The sequence below is a fragment of the Peromyscus californicus genome, unplaced genomic scaffold (genome assembly GCF_007827085.1).
Source record: "Peromyscus californicus insignis strain IS unplaced genomic scaffold, ASM782708v3 Scaffold_30__1_contigs__length_565496, whole genome shotgun sequence".
NCBI classification, from domain to species: domain Eukaryota; kingdom Metazoa; phylum Chordata; class Mammalia; order Rodentia; family Cricetidae; genus Peromyscus; species Peromyscus californicus.
In genome coordinates this window covers 8,383-31,017 of record NW_026294541.1, presented here as the reverse complement: position 1 = coordinate 31,017, position 22,635 = coordinate 8,383, and the positions used below count along the sequence as shown (strand labels likewise).

General features: G+C 37.3%; 1 protein-coding gene and 1 pseudogene across 1 annotated transcript; both read left to right on the top strand.

Moving 5' to 3' along the window:
• The first annotated feature begins 1,030 nt into the window (after positions 1 to 1,030).
• LOC128121173 (zinc finger protein 239-like) lies at positions 1,031 to 6,519 on the top strand. Its single transcript, XM_052755591.1, has 2 exons — positions 1,031 to 1,155; positions 2,874 to 6,519. Exons 1-2 carry the CDS (start codon positions 1,031 to 1,033, stop codon positions 3,724 to 3,726), a joined length of 978 nt encoding a protein of 325 aa, XP_052611551.1. The 3' UTR covers positions 3,727 to 6,519.
• Positions 4,191 to 21,668, top strand: LOC128121177 (zinc finger protein 431-like; annotated as a pseudogene).
• Positions 21,669 to 22,635: the final 967 nt, after the last annotated feature.

The following is a 22,635-nucleotide window of genomic DNA, read 5'->3' as shown; positions in this document are numbered from 1 at the left end:
TCATTACTCTTTAGAGAGGAAATACTATGAGAAACACTGTAATTTTAGTTTGTATAGAATCATATTATCTATAGGCTTATGTAGTTTCTCTTCATGTTTTATTAATATAAATCCTAGTAATCCACTATAGTCATTCTTTATTTCATGTAACAAAGAACCACAGGTACTTAACTCAAAAGTTGATAGCACAATAAATAACAGTAAAATTATGTATCAACAATCTTATTTTGATTCCAGTAAAATTAAAGATAGAGTGATATTCCAAAAATTTCAATAAAATACTTGGAACATTTTCAACTATTTTAGAAAAATATTCTTAAAAATTCATTGGGTTACTGGTAGCTGGAATGTTTACTTTTATAGGTATTGTTTGAGTTTCCACAGTTAGAGCCTTAGCATTAAAACAAAATCTGTAAATAGCTCAATTTACAAATAAATTAGTTAAAATGTTTCTAAATTAGAAGAAGTTTAAGGAAAGATGGATATTAATTTCGTATATGGATTGGATGAAGGGGAAACAACCTAGGAATGTAAACAGTATAAATTTTCTCCCACTTCCAAATCTACTGAAGTTTAAGGGAATATAAAGACCATTGTTTGAAAGGTCCCTATTGTTCAGAAAACTGTCATGCTTTGAATAATGGGCCAATGGTATAGAATGAAATGTTTTCTGGGATTTGTTTTAAAATATTCAACATATATTATCCATTAAACTATACAGTGTGAGGATTATGCTAGTTGGACCTTTCTAATGAGATCTGGCACATTGTATGTCCTTCAGTTAGAGAAAGAATTCAACAGAAGTTGCAGGCTACAACACAGAGATTAAGAGAGAAGTGGGATTGAGGATAGTGTTGTGGGTTCTTGAAAGAAGGCAGAACGTCCAATAGTGAGCAGGTTAATGGATTTCTGGTGGCTGGCATGGTCTCTGGTCCAGCAGGGGTTCTTTATCTCAAGTTGTCTACCTGTATTTCTGGATTGTGTGGCTGCATTTGAGCAGAAGATATGCATTCGATTTGGGGTTGAGGACATGGCTTTGGGAGTGGCAGCTGTCGAGTTGATGGGCAACTGTGTCTTTGGAGATGTGGGGATTGTGGAAGTTTCATGGGCTGGTGGCCTGGTTACCACCTCAAGACCCAGCTATACTTCAATTGTGTATATACCAAATGATACACCTCCATCTTATCACAAGAACAATTGCTCAACTAGGTTCTGGCTGTCTTGGACCTGATTGCATAGACTATTCTGGCATACAAGTCAGAGGCAGATATACCTGGACCTGACTTTGGAGTGTTGGGGTTAAAGTCATAAGACAATACACCGGGCTCTTCCATCTTATTTTCTTTCTGTAGTTAGTTATTGTTTATACATTTTCTCTCATGTGTACTCTGTACTGTTCATCAGGTTCCTTGTCTCTATGTTTGTTAATAGGCATTTCTCTTGTAAGGTGGTATCCTATTCAAGGGAACAGAAATGACAGAGGTTACTCTCCTATTCAGTTTCTTTCTAAAGTGATTTGGTGGTTACATTATAATCTGTATGTCAGGAAATAAGTATGAGGAGCACCAGAATTGTATGAATATACTGTCAAAGAAGTATACATTTATAATGTTCTCAGTATCATGCTTTCTGCTGTACATAAGTATGGGATCTTTTAGAATGCAGTGACCTATGATGATGTGCATGTCAACTTCACTTGGGAAGAGTGGACTTTGCTGGATCCTTCCCAGAAGAATCTCTACAAAGATGTGATGATTGAGACCTACAAGAACCTCACTACTATAGGTAATAGAGTGTATTTTCCTTCATGTTTTAAAATAAGGGGACAACTGTTTCTTGGTTTTGGATGTTCCTGTGTAATTTGATTGAGAAAGAAGAGTGAGGTGAATAAATCAGGCATGTTTCTAAGATTCACTGAAGATAGTAACATAAATTTTACAATGCTTTCAATTATATAAATTTTCTGGTACTCTATTTTAGGATACAGTTGGGAAAATCATAATATTGAGGAACATTTTCAAAATTCTAGAAGACATGTAAGGTAATTTTCTTGTGCATGATGATAAAAAAATACCTGAGAAGAAATTATATTGTGTCCCGGATATTTTAAACAAAAGCAGCAGTGTAAATAAGTACGACTTAAAGTGCATTGATGATTATTAAATTCTCACAACATCATAAACCTCAATTTCAGGTTGGTGAATTGCATTTGCAAGGCATTGTTTTAAGATCAATGTCAATGATACAATTTCTCAAAATTTACCACCATTAAAATCATAGCACCATGAGAGCTATGCTGCACAACTGTCTGTCTTTTTATTTCATAACATTCATATTACAAAATTTATACACAGTGAAGAGCTGATAAGTATATTGTTAAAGCTTTCTATTGAGCAAATAGTCCATAGTAAACTAGTGTAACTAATATACTTGTTGTGACTGTGCTGTTTAGTGACTGGGGCAGTTAGAGTCAAAAATCATGGGATGTTGTCGAGGAGAAACGTTAATCCCTATACCACAAGTGTATGAGGACAGAAAGTCAAACAGAATTCAATGTGGAAATCTTTTATTTGTTATTCTTCCTTTACGAGGTATATCATATGTCACTCTGGATACAAGCAATATGAGCATAGTGATATGGAAGTCATAATATACCTCATTCTCATAACAATGAGAAGATATGTAGCAGTCCCCACATTGAGTATACTTGTTGAATTTGATTCTAGTATAAATGTAATTGATTTTTTATCTTCATAGTTAATACATTAACAAACTCACACTACAGAGAAGCAGAATGAGTACTAGGATTGCATAAATAAAACATGGGTGTAAAAACAATGATGAAATCTTAAGATCTGATTCCTCTTTACAATTAGACCAAATTTAAATTTAATTCATAAAGATATAAAGAGTCAGCAGTGTAGTGATTATGGTAAAGATTTTACATGTGCTTGCAGGCATGAAAGAATTCAAACTGGAGAGAAGAAACCTTTCATATATACTGAATGTGGTAAAACCGTTGTATATGAGAGTCATCTTCAAAGGCATGGAAGTTCACTTATGGGAGAGAAACCCTTTCAATGTAATCAGTGTGTTAAAAGCTTTGCCCATAACAGTCATCTTCAAAGGCATAAAAGAACACATACTGCAGAGAAACTCTATGAATGTAATCAATGTGGTAAAGTCTTTGCCTATCATAGTAATCTTCAAATACATAAAAGAACACATACTGGAAAAAAACCCTATGAATGTAATCAGTGCGGTAAGGCCTTTGCACAGAACAGTACTCTTCAAATGCATAAAAGAACACATACTGGAGAGAAACCCTATGAATGTAATCAATGTGGTAAAGCCTTTGCTAGACATGGTCATCTTCAAATGCATAAAAGAACTCATACTGGAGAGAAACCCTATGAATGTAATCAGTGTGATAAAGCCTTTGCATATATCAGTAATCTTCAAGTGCATAAAAGAACTCACACTGGAGAAAAACCCTATGAATGTAATCAGTGTGGTAAAGCCTTTGCATGTAATAGTTATCTTCAAGTGCATAAAAGAAGACATACTGGAGAGAAACCCTTTGAATGTAATCAATGTGATAAAGCCTTTGCATGTAACAGTTATCTTCAAGTGCATAAAAGAACACATACTGGAGTGAACCCCTATGAATGTAATCAGCGTGGTAAAGACTTTTCACATCACAGTAACCTTCAAATGCATAAATGAACACATACTGGTGAGAAAAACCTATGAATGTAATCAGTGTGGTAAAGCCTTTGTATGTATCAGTAATCTTCAAAATCATTAGAAAAAACTCGTTCTGCAGAGAAACCTATAAGTATAGTCAGTGTGGTAAAGTTATACAAGAGTAAAACATTTGGTGTACAATCAGTCTATTAAAGCCTTTCTATACTACAAGAGTCTTTGACGATCGGAAAAAGATACTCATGGCATCGTATTATAAAGTACTTAGAAAAGTCTACAGCCCACACAGTTATAATCAGTTATAGAAAAGTATGTATTCTGTAGGTAAATATTTCACAGTGTCAACAAACTGTTCAAACATTATGTTGTCCATTTTTATATTGTTTGCACCAGTAAACTTAATGAAGAAAACCAAATTTATGAATTTTGAAAGCTTATGTGTAGGGTAAAAGGGCCAGCCATGGAAACACACTCTGACCCTGAAAATGGAGCCCATCAAAGACACATTTTTGGACCTGAAACCAGAGGAAGAAGCATGCCCCAACACTGAAACCAAAGTCAAAGAAATACAGGTTGTTTCTGAATCCAGAAGCAGGTATAGAAACACCCTGACCCTGAATTCAGACCAAAAGAGTTGAAAGGGGTTGGCTGGACAGATGGCTCAATGGTTAAGAGCACTGGCAGCTTTTCCAGAGGACCTGAAGACTCAAGTTCAATACCCAGCAACCACATGGTGGCTCACAACCATCTATAAGAGGATCTGATGCCCTCTTCACTCATGCAGGCATACATGTAGAACATTCATACATAAAATATAACTAACTAAATAAATAAAATTGTTAAAAGGGGCCAGTGAAAGAAACACATGTTAGACCTGAAACCAGAACCAAAGAAACACACTCTGCCCTTGACCAACTATGCACAAAACCAACCAATCCCTGAGTTTGAAATTAACCAATTCCTGAGCATAAAATCCAGCCAGTTTTTGAGTTTGTTCAAGCCCTGTGCCTGTTTAGGTGGCAGCTGCCTTTTTCCACCCTTGAAAAGGCAGCCAGTTTCCTGGATTCCTTCCTCCTAAATAAATCTCTTGAATGTGTTTTAAGTGGAGACCTTTAATTGAAGGAAATAAGAAACTCACTATTGGATTGGATTAGAGAAGAAATGGACACCTCTGCTGGCAAACTCCATTAGAGAAGTAGAGTATAACAGCTTTTCATCAGACTCTGTTATATTTCTGCAGCAATTTCCCCCTTACTTGAGTGAATCATAGAAGTAAGAATTTGGGCTGGAGCTGAGAAGAAATGGAAATCTCTGCTGGAAACACCCTAGTAGAGCAAAGAAGAGAAACATGTGATAGCTGTGCTTAAAATCTCCCTCAAAGGAGTGGAGCAGAGCAGCAATGGACATCTCTCCTGGTAAACTCTCTTAGCAGAGTGGTGCAGAGCCCAGTTGTAAGGGCTCCCTTTTGGAGAGAAGCCAAATTATGACATTCTGTGGGGAGACAATTCCCCCTGAAACAGAGGTTCAGATATGTCCTGACTTCATGATAGACAGGGTACCTTTTGCCTCTCAGCAATAGGTATCCAGGATATCTCCCTTCGCAGCTGAAGGTGGATCCTGACATCCAATAGTCAGTGTTCCTTTCTCTTCTGAGATATAAGTATCTAGGATACCTTCATTTCACAGCTTTAAGTATAGCCTGACTTCTGATAGGCTGGTTACCTTTCCCTCTAGAGCTGTAAAACTTGCACTATAAATTTAAATGATAATGAAACCCTTTTAGATTTTGTACTTGTCTTAAATTGTAATAAACATCTAATTCAGGTGTAAAACTTTATGGATTATTGTTAGTTCTTTTTCTGTTGTTGTGATATATTTCCTAGGTCAACTTATAAAAGAGTTTAATTTGACCCTTGGATCCAGAGGGATACAGGCTCACCATGACAGTGGCATGGCAACAAGTGTCAGACATGACAGCTAAAACAGGAGGCCATGAACTCACATCCTTAAACTTCACCCTGAAGCAGAGTGTGGGAACTGTGAATGGTGTGTGGATGTAATTCTCAAAGTCTCCCGCCAGTGGCATGTTTCCTCCTGCAGGGCAACATTTCCTAAAACTTACCAAATGATAAGATATGGAGTGACTTCCAAGTCACTCCACTACACTTAGGGTAGTGAGGTGTGCAAGGAAGTATCTATGGAAAGTAGGAAGACAGCAAGGTCTGCTCTTGGAGCCAGGAGCAAGTGGTATTGAAACGCATATCTCTGCTGATCTAGAAAATGTCTTTGTCTGGGGTGGAAGGCAGGGTCAGAAACCATTGTGCTGTGTCTTTAAGCACAGTGTAACCCTTAGTGAGGTGCTCTTGTCACTCAGGCCTCACCAGCCAATCAGGCACTCCAGGAAACTGTCCATCAGAAATTGTGCCGGGTCTTCCTGCCTCAGGCTTCAGGCTTGGCTTTGAAGAGAAGCTGGCACCAGTGGTTTTGTGTGCTGTGTTATGAATGCTGCTGCAGGGAGCTGAGCAGGGAGCGTGGGTGAGCTGGAAAACCACAACATGGTGAATGAGGGGCTGCCATCCCCAGACTGGGACTAGCAGTCAGGTGAGTCATGGGAGCCAGTATGTTGGGTCCTCTCCTGGCTGGCTGGGTGCATGTGGCCAGATGCAGAGTTTGTCATGTTCTTGCCTGGTCCTGCATGGTCCAGCATGATCCTGCTTGTCCTTCATGCTCCAGTGTGGTTCAGCGTGGTCCTATGTGGTCTTTGCAATTTCTGTGGCCAGCTATTACCCTCTGCATAGCTTCACTCCACCAGCAGTATCTGTGTAGAGCTTTAGAGTGGGACTGTGCTTTGAAATATCCTTGTTGACATCCCTGTGAAATGCTGGTGCCCTTAGTGCTTATGTTGCTGCTATAGAACACAGACTTGACAAACTCAGAACCCCCTGGTTCATCTCACATCTCCCAAAAGTTCTGCACTTTGAAATTTAACATTAAGGTTTAGGAAACAACTGGTGTTTGTGAAGGGGCCCCAAAATAGCTTGACCACACAGCAGCTATGACAGGTGTAGGGGCCTAGACATGGCTTCTGAGACAGGCTTACTGGCAGGCAACATCCATATGCAGGAAAAGCCTCTAGCAGATACCACCCAGGGATCCACCCAGGGATGAGGAAATTCCTAACATTCCTACCATAAGGTGGCCAGATGTCCTTGAGTGTAGCACACACCTATTTTTGTTTAACAGATAGACCTAGACATTTGTCTGCCAATCAGCATCCTAAACCCAGGAAATCCCCTCACCCCTACCTCTGCTTTGATTAAAAAAAAATCACACCCTGCCTGGGCTCAGGGCTCTCTGCTCTCACTGCTGCTTTTGACAGACAGAGGAACTGAGCCCCATAGCTTGAATAAAGGCTCTTTGATTTTACACATGGGATTTGGTCTCTGTGATGGTCTTTAAGGGGTCCCTGTGATCTAGGCATAACAGAGTTAATTTTGTGGAGCTTGTAAACAGTATCTTCTGTGTCAAGTAGCACTCCACTGCTAACCTGTGATGTAAAAGAGTAGAATTGATGGTAATAGAATTGATGTTATAAGGGCTTCCCAGTTCTTAGGAGACATCGAGTCACAAAGTAGAATTTAGGAAAGGGAGGGCTGCATCCCAGCATCCCAAAGATAAGTAGTATGCTAACCATACCTGTTAGAGATTAGTAAAATAAGATGATAGTGTTTGTTTCCCAGGAGTAACCAGCTACATTCCCATAATAAAGGGGACAACCTTGATTTATAACCAGCAGAAAGGCCCATTCCCTCCATTAAAAACCTGGCCTCTAAATGCTTCTCCAGTGACTATTACAAGGTTACAGCCAACAATAAGTCCTGGTGTGCCACAAAACTATGTTAATTTTAGAACAGGGTCATCTCTAGTCTTTTTGAAAGGCAGTTTTGAGCCAAGGCCTTCTGTGTTGATTGAGGTGGACTTGAACCCTGTCTGTAGCACCACAGGGCATTTCCCTTGCTATCTTCCTGACTAACTAATCCTCAATCTTGGTTTATACATCTGCAGCACTACAGAGTTCTAAAATTACCAGTCTGAGTCACATAGTGGACTGTCCATTGTAGAACAGGGAAAGGATTTGTGTGTGGAGCATGGCTCCTCCCTTCAGGCCAGAAGAGGTGGAACAGTATACTGTGTTCACTGTAGGGGGAAACAGAGTAGACAATAGATAGATCATCGACTGAAGTTGAAGGCAGTGAGCTGCAGGGGTCTCCATTACACTGAAGGATTGGTGTGGCATGGTGAGTGACTTTCTCTGTAATTTTCCTGCATGAATTAGTTTTTTCCAGGTGAATGAAGACAGACAGAATTGATGGGTGTACAGTTTTGGGAGGATAGTTACTAAGTATTTAGTTTCCAACAGCAAACTCTCCCATGAAGACGTGTGCAATCCTGGTTGACACAGTTAAGTTGGCTTAGAGTTTTGAGGCACAGGCCATTGGCTGTAAATCTGTGTCAGCTTACAGCACTCAGCAACTAATAATTTACATGAGACAAAGTCATACAAAGTCTTACTAAAGGCATTTTCTTTAACAGGAAAGTGACTACTCTTTTTCTTTTTCTTTTTTTTTTTTTTTTTTGGTTTTTCGAGACAGGGTTTCTCTGTGTAGCTTTGTGCCTTTCCTGGAACTCGCTTGGTAGCCCAGGCTGGCCTCGAACTCACAGGGATCCACCTGCCTCTGCCTCCTGAGTGCTGGGATTAAAGGCATGCACCACCACCGCCCAGCGTGACTACTCTTTTTCAACATCAGCATAGCCTATTATTCCTTCAATTCTTTTTATCATTTTAAAGTCAATTATTGGTATCATTTTAAAATTTTATTTTCTTTAAATGAATTACTGCTCTAATCAATATTTGTTTCTATTTCCTAATGTGTTCTTAAGTCACTAAAAATTTCATTCTATTTTTTGTTAAGTGTAAGTTAATTAATTAATTAAGTTAACTAATTAATATCAGCTTAAAATAGTAGTCCTCCATCTGGGAATTACGACTCCCTTTGGGGGTGTCAAAAAACCCTATCACAAGGGTTGCTTAAGACCATCAGAAAACACAGTTGTTTACATTATGATTCATAACAGTAACAAAATTATAGTTATGGGGTAGTAGTTAAAAGAATTTTATAGTTGTGGGGGTCACTACAATGTGAAGAACTGTATTTTTTTTTTTTTTTTTTGGTTTTTCGAGACAGGGTTTCTCTGTGTAGCTTTGCGCCTTTCCTGGAACTCACTTGGTAGTCCAGGCTGGCCTCGAACTCACCGAGATCCGCCTGGCTCTGCCTCCCGAGTGCTGGGATTAAAGGCGTGCGCCACCACCGCCCGGCAGTGAAGAACTGTATTAAAGGGTCACAGAATTAAGAAGATTGAGAACCACTGGTCAAATCTTCTGTAGCTCAGGTTTCTCTCACAATACATAATTGAAACTTGTTTAAAAATTTAATGCTGACTCTGCTGCCTAGTCTTGGAACTGCCTCCAGGCAGGGCCTAGGCTCGTATGTGAAAACAAAGAATGAAAGGTTGAATGAGTTTCCTCCAATCTCTCTGACTTTTATTGGGAACTTAAAATGAAGAGGTTCTGTGCAAGAATTGAGTTCACAGATGAAGAGTAAAGCCAGGTTTATTCACAGTACAGCAAGGGAGGGCCAAGAGGAGTTTCAACATTCCTACTCTGACAGTAGTTGATATGAACAATGAGAGGTGAGGTATTAATTTTTTCATGATGTCATTGTTTTAACAGTTGAGTAATATTACATTATATAAATGTACCACATGCTCTTTATACATTCTTCACTTCAGGGATATCTTCACTATTTTTTAGTTCCTGGCTATTATGAATAAATCCTCATAAATGAACGTAGTTGAGCAAGAGTTCCTAGGGTAGGATGGAACATCCTTTGAGTATATGCCCAAGAGTGGTATAGCTGAGTCTTGAGGTCAATAGATGCCCAGTTTTCTGAGGAACCATGGTATTGATTTCCATGGTGCCTGTATTAGTTTTCACTCCTACACACAGTGGGGTTGTGTTGTCCTTGCTTCACTTCCTCATTAGCATGACATGTCACATGGGTTTTTCATATTTGCCATTCTTACAGGTCTAAGATGGAATCTAAAAGTAATTTTGATTCAAATTTCCCTGGTGGCCAATGATGTTAAACATTTCTTCTAGTGTTTCTTTGGTATTTGACATTCCTCTGTTGAGAATTCTCTGTTTAGATCCATACTCCATTTTTTTTAATTAGTTAGATTTTCACGGGTAGGTACATGTATTTTTCCTGGTTGCAGCTCACAAATAAATACGCTGAGGCTTATATTTACAAGTGCTCAGCCTATAGCTCAAACTTGTGACTAAATAGCTCTGATAACAGAAATTAAACCATTTCTATTCATCTATGTGCAGCCCAGAGGCTTGTGGCATTTACCTTTCTGGCGTGTCTTAATTCCTTTCTGTCTGATTGGTGACTCCTCTGTCTCTGAACTCTTTTTCCCAGAATTCTCCTAGTCTGACTCTCCCTTCCAACATCTTCCTGCCCAGCTATAGGCCAGTCAATTTGTAATTAACCTGTGAGAGTACTACATATTCACAATGTACAGAAGGATTATTCCATAGCAATCAACATCTTGTTTTTTGAGTTCTTTGCATATATTGGAGATTTGGCCTCTATTGGTTATGGAATTGTTAAAAATCTTTTCCAATTCCTTAAGCTGCCTCTTTAATTGACTATGTCCTTTGCTTATAGAAGGTTTACAGCTTCATGAGGTCCCATTTATTAATTATTGACCTTAGTGCCTGAACTCTTGGTGTTCTGTTCAGAAAGTTGTCTCCTGAGCCAGTGCATTCAAGGCTTTCCCCCCACTTTGTCTTGTATCCTTTTCAGTGTGTCTGGTTTTATGTTGGGGTTTTTGACCCACTTGGACTTGAGTTTTGTTCAGCATGATGAAAGTGGATCTATTTGAATTTTTCTACATGCAGAAATTCAGATTAACAGGCACCATTTGATGAAAGTGCTGTCTTTTTATCCTTTTCATATTTCTTATTTTCGTTATCAGAAAGCAGGTGTCCATATGTTTATAGATTTATGTCTGGGTCTTAAAAACTTGATTCCATTTTTCAACTTGTCTTTTTTACTGACAAAGCCATGTTGTTCTTTTATTGTTCAAGATTGGTTTAGCTATTCCGTTCTTTTGGTTATTCATATGAATCTGCAAACTGTCTTTTCAAGGTGTTCAAACAAATGTGTTTGAATTTTGATGGAGATTGTGCTGAATCTTTACATTGCTGTTGGTAGGGTAGCCTTTTTACTGTGTTAATCCTACTGATCCATGAGCATGGGGGGGATCTATCCATCTCCTGATATCCTCTCCAATTTCTTTCTCCAAATACTTTGAAGTTTTGATCACACATGTATTTCACTTGCTTGGTTAGAGTTACTTGAACATGTTTTATAATATTTGAGGCTATTGTGGAGGGTGTTTCCCTTAATTCTTTCTCAGTCAGTTTGTCACTTTTTAGAAGAGGGATACTGATTTTTTTTGTTACCCTTGTATCTAGCCACTTTGCTGAAAGTGTTAATCAGCTGTAGTCCCCTTGTTGGAATTTTATTGTCACTTAAGTATACTATCATATCATCTACAAATAATAATACTTTGAATTTTTCCTTTCTAAATTATATCTCTTTTATGTCCTTCGGTTGTTTTTTTGGTCTATCTAGAACTTCAAGTACTATATTGAGTGGCTACGGAGAGTTCACAGCATTGTCTTGTTCCATATTTTAGTGCAATTACTTTGAATTTCTTTCCATGTAATTTGTTGTTAGCTATAGGCTTGCTGTAAATTTCCTTTATTACACTTACGTATTTACCTTGTGTCCCTTATCTCTCCAAGACTTTTATGATGTATGATTCTGTCAAAGGCTTTTTCAGTGTCTAATGGGATGATACAGTTTTTTTTCCAGTATATTTTTATGGTGGGTTGCATTTACTGATTTTTATATATTGAGTCATCACTGCCTCACTACGATGAAGCCTTTTTCAATCAGTTTGGATGATCTTTTGGATGTATTCTTGGAATCAGTTTGCAAATCTTTTATTGGGTATTGTTTCCCTATGTTCATGATTGCAATTGCTCTTTAATTCATTTTTTTATTTACCACAACACTAGAAATCTGTGCTTAATTAGTTTAGTGATCTCAAGGATATCAAGCAGTGGAGTTATGATTCATTGAATAGCTGAAATTGGAACCCCAGAGTCTGTCTACCTCCAGCTTGTTGCAATCTCCAGATTTTTAAGGGCCAGTTTTGTTTTTGATTTTGTAAATTAGAATATTCTCTCTGTGTCTCTTAGTTTGAATGAGGATTTGTATGTCTTGTTGATTTTCTCACAGAACCAAATCTGTGCTTCATTGACTCCTTGTATTTTTCTTTGTTTCTATTCTGTTAATTTTTTTTTGCTCAATTTGATAGTTTCTTCCAGTCTACTCCTCTTAGGTATGCTTACTTATTTTTGTTTTAGAGTTTTCATATGTGCTGCTAAGTTGCTAATATGAGATCTCTTCATTCTTTTAACTTTTTTATATAGGCTCTTAGTGCTATGAAGTTTCCTCATATCAGCACTTTTGTTGTATCCCCTGAGTTTGCATACATTGTGTATTATTTCCTTGAATTCTAGAAAGTCTGTAATTTCCTTCTTTATTTTTGCCTTGACATATTTTCTTCAGTGGAGATTGGTTCATTTTCCATGAGTTTGGATGCTTTCTGTTTTTTGCTTGCTTGGTTTTAATATGTAACTGTAATCCATAGTGGTCTGATAGGATGCAGGTAGTTGTTTCAATCTTCTTGTTTATGTTGAGACTTGAATTGTGTCCAAGTGTGTGATCAACTTTAGAGAGAATTCCATGTTGTGCTGAGAATAAGGTGTATTCTTTTTCTTTGGGTAGAATATTCTATTAGATTCATATGGTTTATAAAATCCATGAGATCCAATATTTCTGTTGTTTTCATCTGGATGACATGTCCATTGTTGTGAAGGGTGTATTGAAGTCTACCACTATCAAACACTGTGTGAGAATCAATGTGTCATTTGATCTGTATAAGTATTTCTTTTACAAAAGTGGGTGACCTTGTGTTTGGGGCATATATTTTAACAATTGAAATGTCATATTTGTGGAATTGTCCTTTGAATATGGAGTATTTTTCCCCAACTCTTTTGATTAATTTTTGGTTGACATCTAATTTGGTAGATACTAAAATGGCTACACAAGCCTGCTTCTTAGTTTCAATTGATTGAATTTTTTATCCAGCCTTCACCTTTCACAAATATGATGATGAAGTGTGTTTATTGTATGCTGTGGAAAGATGGATTTTGTTTTTGAATCCATACTGTTAACTTGCATCTTCATTGGGGAATTGAGGCTATTGATATTGAGAGATATCAGGAATTATGATTATTAATATTTTTTTGTTCTTGTTATTGGTGGTGATGATAGCATGTGAATGAGAGTATGTTTGTGTGTGTGTGTGTGTGTGTGTGTGTGTGTGTGTGTGTGTGTGTGTTTCCATTTCCCTTCTTTTGTTTTTGATGATGTGATATTATTTATTTACTGTGTTTCCATGTGTGTAGCTAGCTTCCTTGAGTTGGATTTTTTCTTCTAGTACCTTCTGTAATGCTTGATTTATACATAGATATTGCTTAAATTTGACTTCATCATGTAATATCTTATTTTCTTCCCTTATGGCGATTGAAAATTTTCTGCATATAGTAATTTGTCATGGCATCTGTGGTTACTTAGAGCCTGCATCAATGCGTCCAAGCCCTTATGGATTTTAGAATCTCCACTGATAAGTCAGGTGTAATTTTCATAAGTCTGTCTTTATATGTTACTTGGTTTTTTTCATTTGCAGCTTTTAATATTCTCTTTGTTCTGTATGTTTATTGATTTGCTTATTATGTGACAAGGGATCTTTCTTTTCTGATCCAATTTATGTGGTGTTTTGCATGCTTCTTTGTACCTTCATCAGCACCTCCTTTAACTTAGGAAACATTTATTATATGATTTTATTGAAAATATTTCTGGACATTTGAGCTGGGTTTTTTCTCTTTCTTCTATTCCTGTTATTCATAAGTTTCTTCTCTGCATAATGTCCCAGATTTTTTGGTTGTTTTGCATCAAGTAATTTTTATATTTAACATTTTTTGACTGATGTATCCATTTATTCTGCTGTATCCCCAGTTCCTGAGATTCTCTCTTCCATCTCTCTATTCTATTGGTGAACCTTGCCTCTGTAGTTTTTGTATTGTTTATAGTCCTAAATTTTTCATTTCTGGAATTCCTTCAGTTTCTGTTTTCTTTGTTGTTTCTATTTCCATTTTCAGGTCTTAAACAGTTTTGTTTCCTTCAACTATTTGTTGGTTTATCTTGGCTTTATTTAAGTTGTTTACTGGTTTACTGCAATTGTTTGTGTTATTCTAGCTTTCTTGGAGGAATTTATTGATTTCCTCCAATTGTCTGTTTGTTTGTGCTTTCATGAATTTATTTAAGGTATTGATTTGTTTTCTTTTTAAGGACCTCTATCATCTCCATATAGTTTGTTTTAAGGTCTTTTTCTTGTATTTCTGCTATGTTAGAAAATTTAGGGGGCTGGATAGATGGCTCAGAGGTTAAGAGCACTGACTGCTCTTCCAGAAGTCCTGAGTTCAATTCCCAGCAACCACATGGTGCCTCACAACCATCTATAATGAGATCTGGTGCCCTCTTCTGGTATGTAGTCATATATGCTGTATATATAAAATAAATCTTTTTAAAAAAAGAAAATTGAGGGCCTGCTGTGATAGTATAGCTGAGCTCTGTTGGTTCCATGTTGCCCTGACTGTTACTATGTTCTTACGCTCAGCATCTGGGTTTGGGGTGATTATAAGTGTAGCTACTGGTTTCTAACATCATCTTGGTTTGATTGGAGTTTTGTTTCTGGGTTTCTCTTTGTTCTTTGGAGTTTCAGAGTATGTGCTCAGTGAGTATTGTCCTGGCCTTCTTGGCTGTTGTGTTCAAGGGAGAAGGCTTCGTGGTGTTGGAAGCTGGGGGAAAATAAATGCAGGGGAGCTGATATTAGGGATCCACAGAAGACATGGAGAGGACAGAGGGGAAGATGCCTCTGGTGTTCTACTCCAGTGGTAAGGGCAACTTTTAGAGTAAGGTCTAGGGTAAGTGACAGTGTGGTAGATCTGCAGGCATTTTAACTGGCATTCTGGAAGATGTAGCAAATAATTGAGCCAGGAGTGTCTGACCATTTAAGTGATGTGACTCAGATATGAAGTGAGTAGGGAAGGGTAGGTGGGGATGGTTTTTGGAATCCAGAGGGGACATGGAAAGGGAAAGGAGAAGCTGCAGTTCTGTTTCAGCCCTTGGGGTGACCCTGAGTATTGGGTCTTGGGTAACAGAGAGTGGGGAAAGTCTGTAGGTAGCCTACCTGATCCCATACCCAACATGTCAATACCGATTCATTAGGTTCCCAGAGATCATTCATTTCCTTATTTCCTTATTTAGGTTTCTGTTCTGGTTAATCTGTGAAAGACATTCAGTTTATTGGATAAAAAGAACTATGTGGGCTGTGCATGTCACTCTGCAAGTATTCTTCTTGGGGGAGTTCAGATACAAGCACCCAAGTTTTTAGGCTTATAACTGTTTGATATTCCCAGATCCAGGGGATCTGATATGCTCTTTGTTGTGTCATCTGTATACATGGAAAATATGCTCTTTCACACATATAAATATACACATAAAATATGGCTAGATTTGTTTTCAAAAGCCCTGATGACGTATAAAACAATTAGAGGAAATCAGCTTGCTTTAGGTATAGAATAGAAATCACACAATATTTATTTAAAAAGCTTTTATCTTTCATTTGGATTGAAAATTTTCCATTTTCCCAGTCTGATGCAGACTTGCATCCAATCTTTAATCATAGGAAAGAAAATCGTTTCTAAATGATCTAACAGACATCCTTTTCATTACCAACAGAGAATGATATAGCTTTAAGAGCCAAAACTATTTTCTACAATGTAGAAATATCAGAATTCAAGGAAGTCTATCCAATTTTGGTGGAAGAGTCCTTCTCACCCAACCCATTTTTTTTCATCTTTTGAGACAAGGTTTTTCTATGTAGTTTTGGTGTCTGTCCTGGATCTCACTCTGTAGACCAGTCTGGCCTCGAACTCATAGAGATCTTCCTGGCTCTGCCTCTCGAGTGCTGGAATTAAAGGTGTCTTCCACCACTGACCCCATTTTCTATTATTGGTGAAGGCGAGAACTGGAGTGCACAAGGTGAGTGTTAGTCAGTGTTTTCTTTGATTTGAATTTTTATTAGAATGTAATATTTCTTGTTCAAGTGACAATGCTATATTTGTATGTCTGCCTCTCTGTCTTCTTTTGTCAATGGTACCATCTATGTTGTGTGATTATTTTATTTTATAATTTAATTTAATTTTACATATCAGCCACAGATTCCCTTGTTCTCACCCCTACCTTCTCCCCAGCCCACCCCACATTCCCATCTCCTCCAGGGCAAAAGCTCCCTTGAGGATTGAGTTCAACCTGGTAGATTCAGTCCAGGCAGGTCCAGTCCCCTCCACCAAGGCTGAGACAAGTGTCCCTGTATAAGTCCCAGGTTTCAAACAGCCAACTCATGCACTGAGTACAGGACTCAGTCCCACTGCCTATAATCTAGCTGTATTTGTTTCTCTGGAAAATGATGAACCTTCACCTATTTTTATTTTCTGGAAAACTGATACATTATGTCAGGAGTTTCTTGAGTTTATTGGTTTGGCGACTTTCTGTGTACAAAAAAATAAACTTCCTTTTCTTGCTCCTAGAATCTTATATTTCCTCATTTTTTTATCATATCTGTGTTTCTAGCTGTTATTATAATTAATATTTGCATTTTACCTACTTAAGTTATTGGTGTAGTGATATATTGGTTTTTTATTAAAAAATCTTCTCACATATTATTGTTTTAATTAATGTCAATAATTCAGATTCTATAATCACCTTTGGGAACATCAGTTGAGGATGTTCCCATCAGAATGGCTGGTTGCTAAGTCTTTGAGAGATTTTGTTGATTGATGATTGATGGGTGATGGCCCTTCCACTGAGTGTGCAATATCCCTAAGAAAGTTTGCCTGCACTGGATAAGACAGTAAACTAAGCATTAGACAATGACCAAGTAAGAGAGAAAGCCAGGAAATGAAGATTCCTCATGGTTTGCCTTCAGTTGCTAGATTGAATTTCTAACCTAAGCTCCCACAATGATGGATTGTGATCTGGCAGAATGAGCCAAATAGGCACATCCTTTACCTGAGGTACTTTTGTTTAGACAATTGAATCAGAGCAAGAAAAATTTAAGTTATAACAGAATGTGATAAACCAAAAGTGATTTTGTTATTCAAAGGTTCTGAGAATGATGACTTTTGGCGGAATGTTAAAGATAACAAAATTTAGATGGCAAAGGACATAGAAAGCTGTTCACAGAGCTTAATTGGTCATTCTTGTAGTATTTAGAAAAAAGTACTGTTGAAGGTACTGTAAACAGTTGGGGTAGAGGACATAGGATTACAGTGGGAATTAAGATAGAGGTCATTTGTATGATATTTTGGCACCTAACCTTTCTCATTTTGCCATGTTCCCAAGAAAATGAGTAAGGACGCATTAAAAAAACAATGGGGCTGATTTCTTAGATGGAATAATGACTCTCTTGGATGCCTATTATTTATGATTCATTCAGGATTACAGTGAAAAAATTCAAGAAGTGGATCTTAAATATATGACAAGTCTATGGGTTGTAGAGAAAAACAGGACTATGTATTTTCAGATGACAGTCAAATGCTGAACAGAGACAAGAATTTCAGGAAGATTATAACCATTATAAAGAAGGCCTTTGCTCTACATTGGAAGTCTAGCGAGGTGTCCTAAGGGTTAGAATCCATCCTTCTATGCCATCAGTTAATGGAGGGATTAGGCAAAGTGATTCCCAGTCCCAGGAAGGAACTTCATACAAACTCTGCTGCAACTCTGATCCAAGCATGGTAGGCGCCATCAGAACTTAGAAGCCAAATTGCAGGGGAAATCATTGATAGTGAATTGGTTCTAGAAACCAGAATGATACAAAATTTAAGTTCATACATTGTTAGTCTGGGTTTTCAGGTCAGCACTGTTGTAGCCATGTGTGTTTGGTATGGTAAGAGCTCCAGTGAGGACACTGTCTAAGTTCATTGCATGATACTATGAGGATGCAGCCTGCATTGCATTTGGAGACCATAAGATGTTGAGATACTTAAGCTATGAGATATCTTCCATGGAGAGCTGCATATATGGAGAGGAAGTAACCAAAGAGAGAGATGTATGGGAAGTTGTGGGTTGAGAGCAATCTAAGCCCTTTGAAAATGAAGCTCCATGTGTCTGACACAGAACTACTAGATTTGATGGTTGCCCTGCTGAGTTTCTGTCTTCTCTTTATCCAATCTTTCCTCATTATGTCTCAGTTCCTCTCTTTTGGAATGGGAATGGGTTTTCTCTGGCATTTATTTGTTGGAAAGATTTAAATTGTTTTCTGAATTTATAAGATGACACAGTCAAGAATTGTCTTGAGTGTCAAAAGAGACATTGGACATTTGAACAATGTAGAAGTGTTGCAGACTCTGAGGATTATTGAGGTGGCTAAATGATCATGGATAATCCTGAGCCTATAGTGACGTGGGTCAGAAGCTAGTCAACTGTACGAAAAGATCCCAGATAGGATGAGGTATTTGAACATATGTCTCTCCTTGGCAGCTTTCTTCGGGGTGCTTTTAGAACCTTAAGTAGGAAGAAACTCTCTGGATGAAATATCTCATGGGGGGGGGTATAAAATGTACCTCTATAGCCTCAACTCATTTTCCTTTCTAGGTTTCTATTATGCTGTAGTTGAAATGAATGAACCATATTCCTACTTGTACTGTCATGACTTCACCACCATTATAGATGGTATGACTAAATCACATAAGATACAATTAAACAAACTAGTATTCGATGCTAAGCCATTTTCTAGCATGTTTTTTTTTAATTTTGCTGTTTTTATATTTGTTTCTGATGATACACTTTGACTGAGTCACCCTGACTGTCCTAAACATAGTTCTATACACCAGCCTGACCTTAAACTCTGAGATTCATCTGACTCTTTCTTCTACATGCTTACATTAAAAAGTTGGCCAATATTCCAGGGTTTTTTTATAGATATTATTGGGTGATTGGCCTAGAGTATACATTTTTGTACATGTCAAACTTATGCTGTTTTTCTGAGGTTTATCCCCAGCTTGAATTTTTAAATTTGGCAGAGGATATTATTCTCTTTCCCAGGATGGCAATATTCATGACAGTAATAGTGCCTGGGTCTTCTAAGTCTTTAAATTACATGTGTGTAACATTCCTTTTGCTCATTTTGTTTGTTTTGATTTTTTGTAATAATTATGATTCTTTTGCCTGTATACATGGATATGCACCACACATAAGTGTGGCCCTAGCAGCAGTCAAAAGAGAGTCTTAGAATCCATGAGCTTGAAATAATGAACAGTTGTGTGATTTCCCCATTTATGTCCTGGCAATTGAACCCATCTATATGAAGGAACAGCAAAAGCTCTTAACTTCTGAGTCATCTGTCCTGCCCTGTGTTGATTATTTTTAATCAACAGTGATATTGCTAATATTATCATCTGTCTATTTGTAACTGTTTCAATAAACAGTTCTTTTTAGTAAGATTTTTTAAACTACAGTTTAAACTAGAGCAATTCAGGTTTCTGGAAGATGAATACAGAACTAGAGTGAATGCCTAACTCTTTGTACCAGCTTCATTAAAAAAAGTCTCTGAGTTTATCCTATCTTTTTTGTACATTTGATTGATGTTTGCAGTGCAGACAGGTTCTTAATATTTACTTCTTGCTGTCCTGGAACTGATTGCATAGACTAGACTAACTTTCAGCTCAGAAGCACATATATCTGCCTCTGCTTTCTGAGTTCTGGGATTAAAGGCATGAGCCAATACACTAAGGTTACTCATCTTTTTTTTGTAGTTAGTTATTATTCATACAGTTTCTCTGATGTGTACTCAGTACTGCTGATGTGTTTGCTTGTCTCTCTATGTCTGTTAATAGGCATTTCTCTTGCAAGGTGATATCCCATTCAAAGCATTCAGAAACAATAGAAGCAAACCTCCTATTCTGTTTCATTCTAAAATAAATTGATGATTATATTGTAATGTCGTCTGGGTTGTAGAATAAATGTGGGAAGCACCAGAATTATATGACTATATTGTCAAAGAAGCATGCATTTACAATGTTGTCAGTATCATGCTTTTGTTTTATACATATGTATGGCATACTTATGTATGGCATATTTTAGGATGCTGTGACCTATGATGATGTGCATGTCAACTTCACTCAAGAGGAGTGGGCATTGCTGGATCCTTCCCAGAAGAATGTCTATAAAGATGTGATGCTGGAGACATATATGAACCTCACTGCTATAGGTAAATTTTCCTTCACACTTTAAATTAAGGCAACAACTGTTTCTTGGTTATTGATGCTCTGTGGTAATTCTGATTGAGAATGAGGAAGAATGAGGTGACTAAATCAGGCATGGTTCTAAGGATCACTGAAGATAGTAACTTAAATTTTGCACAAATTTCTGTAATATTTCATACATTTTCTCATCCTATATTTTAGGATACAATTGGGAAGATCTTGAAGTTGAAGAACATTGTCAAAGTTCTGAATGACATGAAAGGTAATTTTTATGTGAAAGCTGATACAAATGTGCTCCCGGATATATTTTAATGTATCTTTAAGTTTTAAAGAAATGCAGCAGTGTAAATATTCACAGCTTAAAGAACATTCATGATGTTCATAATCCATATACCTGAAAGGCAGGTAAGTGAATTGTGTTGGCTATGGTGATATTTTATTTGTATTAAAATGTTATTTGTATGTTAATAAATAAAGTTGCCCGGGGGTCAGAGCTATTAGCAAGCCATAGGAAAGCAGGGCAGTGGTAGCGTACGCTTGTAATTCAAGCACTTGGTAGGCAGAGCTGGGTAAGTCTCTGTGTGTTCAGGGATACAACCATTATTGGATACACATGCCTTTAATCTTAATACCAATCATGGAAAACCTGGAGGCCTTTACAGACAGGCTGTGAGGAGGCGGACATGTGGTTGGGTTTACAACCAATGAGAAGGCAGGACAGGAACTCTATATAAAGACTTTAACACAGGGGTAGCTCTGGTTCGGAGAGGTAGGACCACCGCAGGAGGAAGGGTAAGGTTTTAGCTCTTAGCTCTGACCTCTTGGCTTTCTTCTTTGCATTGGTTCTGTGTTTCTTATTTAATAAGAAGGTTGGATACATCTACAGTTTGCAGGTCATTCTTTTTAGAAGAAAGACAAGCAATCAATACCTTAACAGAAATCAGCATTTGAATCATAGATCTATCAGAGCTGTGTTGTAGAATTGCCAATTCATTTAGATTCATATCACTCATACTACCAAAGGTATACACATTGAATATATGATAAGTCTATGTCCAAAACATTCTAATAAGCAAGTAGTCCATAATAATGCTAGTGTTAATCTCTAGTTGTTCTGACTCTGCTAAGTTTAATGAAATGGGTTGCTAGATTCAAGAATTAAGGGAGGACTGTAGTGGAGAGTCCTTAAAACCTATAGGACATGTCCATGAGGAACAAAATGTCAAACTGTGTGGAGGCATTGTAGAAACTTTGTATTTGTTATTCTTCATTTACTAGGAATATCATATGTCATTCTGGGTACAAGCCATATGAACATAGGGATATGGAAAGAAGAAATGTATCTTTGTCCATCTCAGAACAATTATAAGTTGTGTAGTAGTCCCATGTTGAGTAGACTTGCTAAATGTGATTCAAGTTTACATGTAATTGGTTTCCCAGCTTAAAAGAGAATACATCAGCAAACAAACTGAAGAGAAGCCCTATGAGTAGTGGGAAGATATAATACTTCTGTCTTCCCTGGTTCACTTTGCAAATATAGTAGGATTCACAGTATAGGAAAATATATTGATGAAATAAATGGGGTGAAAGTCTGAATTCTTCTGGTTCTTTTCATATATATAAAAAAAATCTCCTTGAGAAAAAATATGCCATAAATGTGAGTCCTGTAATCAAGGTTCTTACCATAACAGGCATCTCCAAATGTGGAAAATAATCCTTATTAAAGGGGAACAACATGAGTCTAAGCTAAGTGATAAAACCTTAAGCTTTGATTCCTTTTTACATGTACAACAAACTGAAAAATTAATTCTTAGAGGAAATAAAGATGTAACAGTGTAATAATTGTGGTAAAGGTTTACATTTTTAAATTATCCCTGTAGGTATGAAAGAAGTCAAAAGGGAGAGAAACAATATCAATGTAATCAACGTGGTAAAGCCTTTGCACAACATGGTAATTTTAAAAGGTATCAAAAAACACATATTGGAGAGAAACTCTATGAATGTAATCAGTGTAGTAAAGCCTTTGTACTTCACAGTAATCTTGAAATGCATACAAGAACACAAATTGGAGAGAAACCCTATGAATGTAATCAGTGTGGTAAAGCTTTTGTACTTCATAGTAATCTTGAAATGCATAGAAGAACACATACTGGAGAGAAATCCTATGAATGTAATCAGTGTGGTAAAGCCTTTGTACATTACAATCATCTTCAAAGGCACACAGGAATACATACTGGAGAGAAACGCTATGAATGTAATCAGTGTGTTAAAGCCTTTGCTCAAAACAGTCATCTTCAAATGCATAAAAGAACACATACTGGAGAGAAACCCTATGA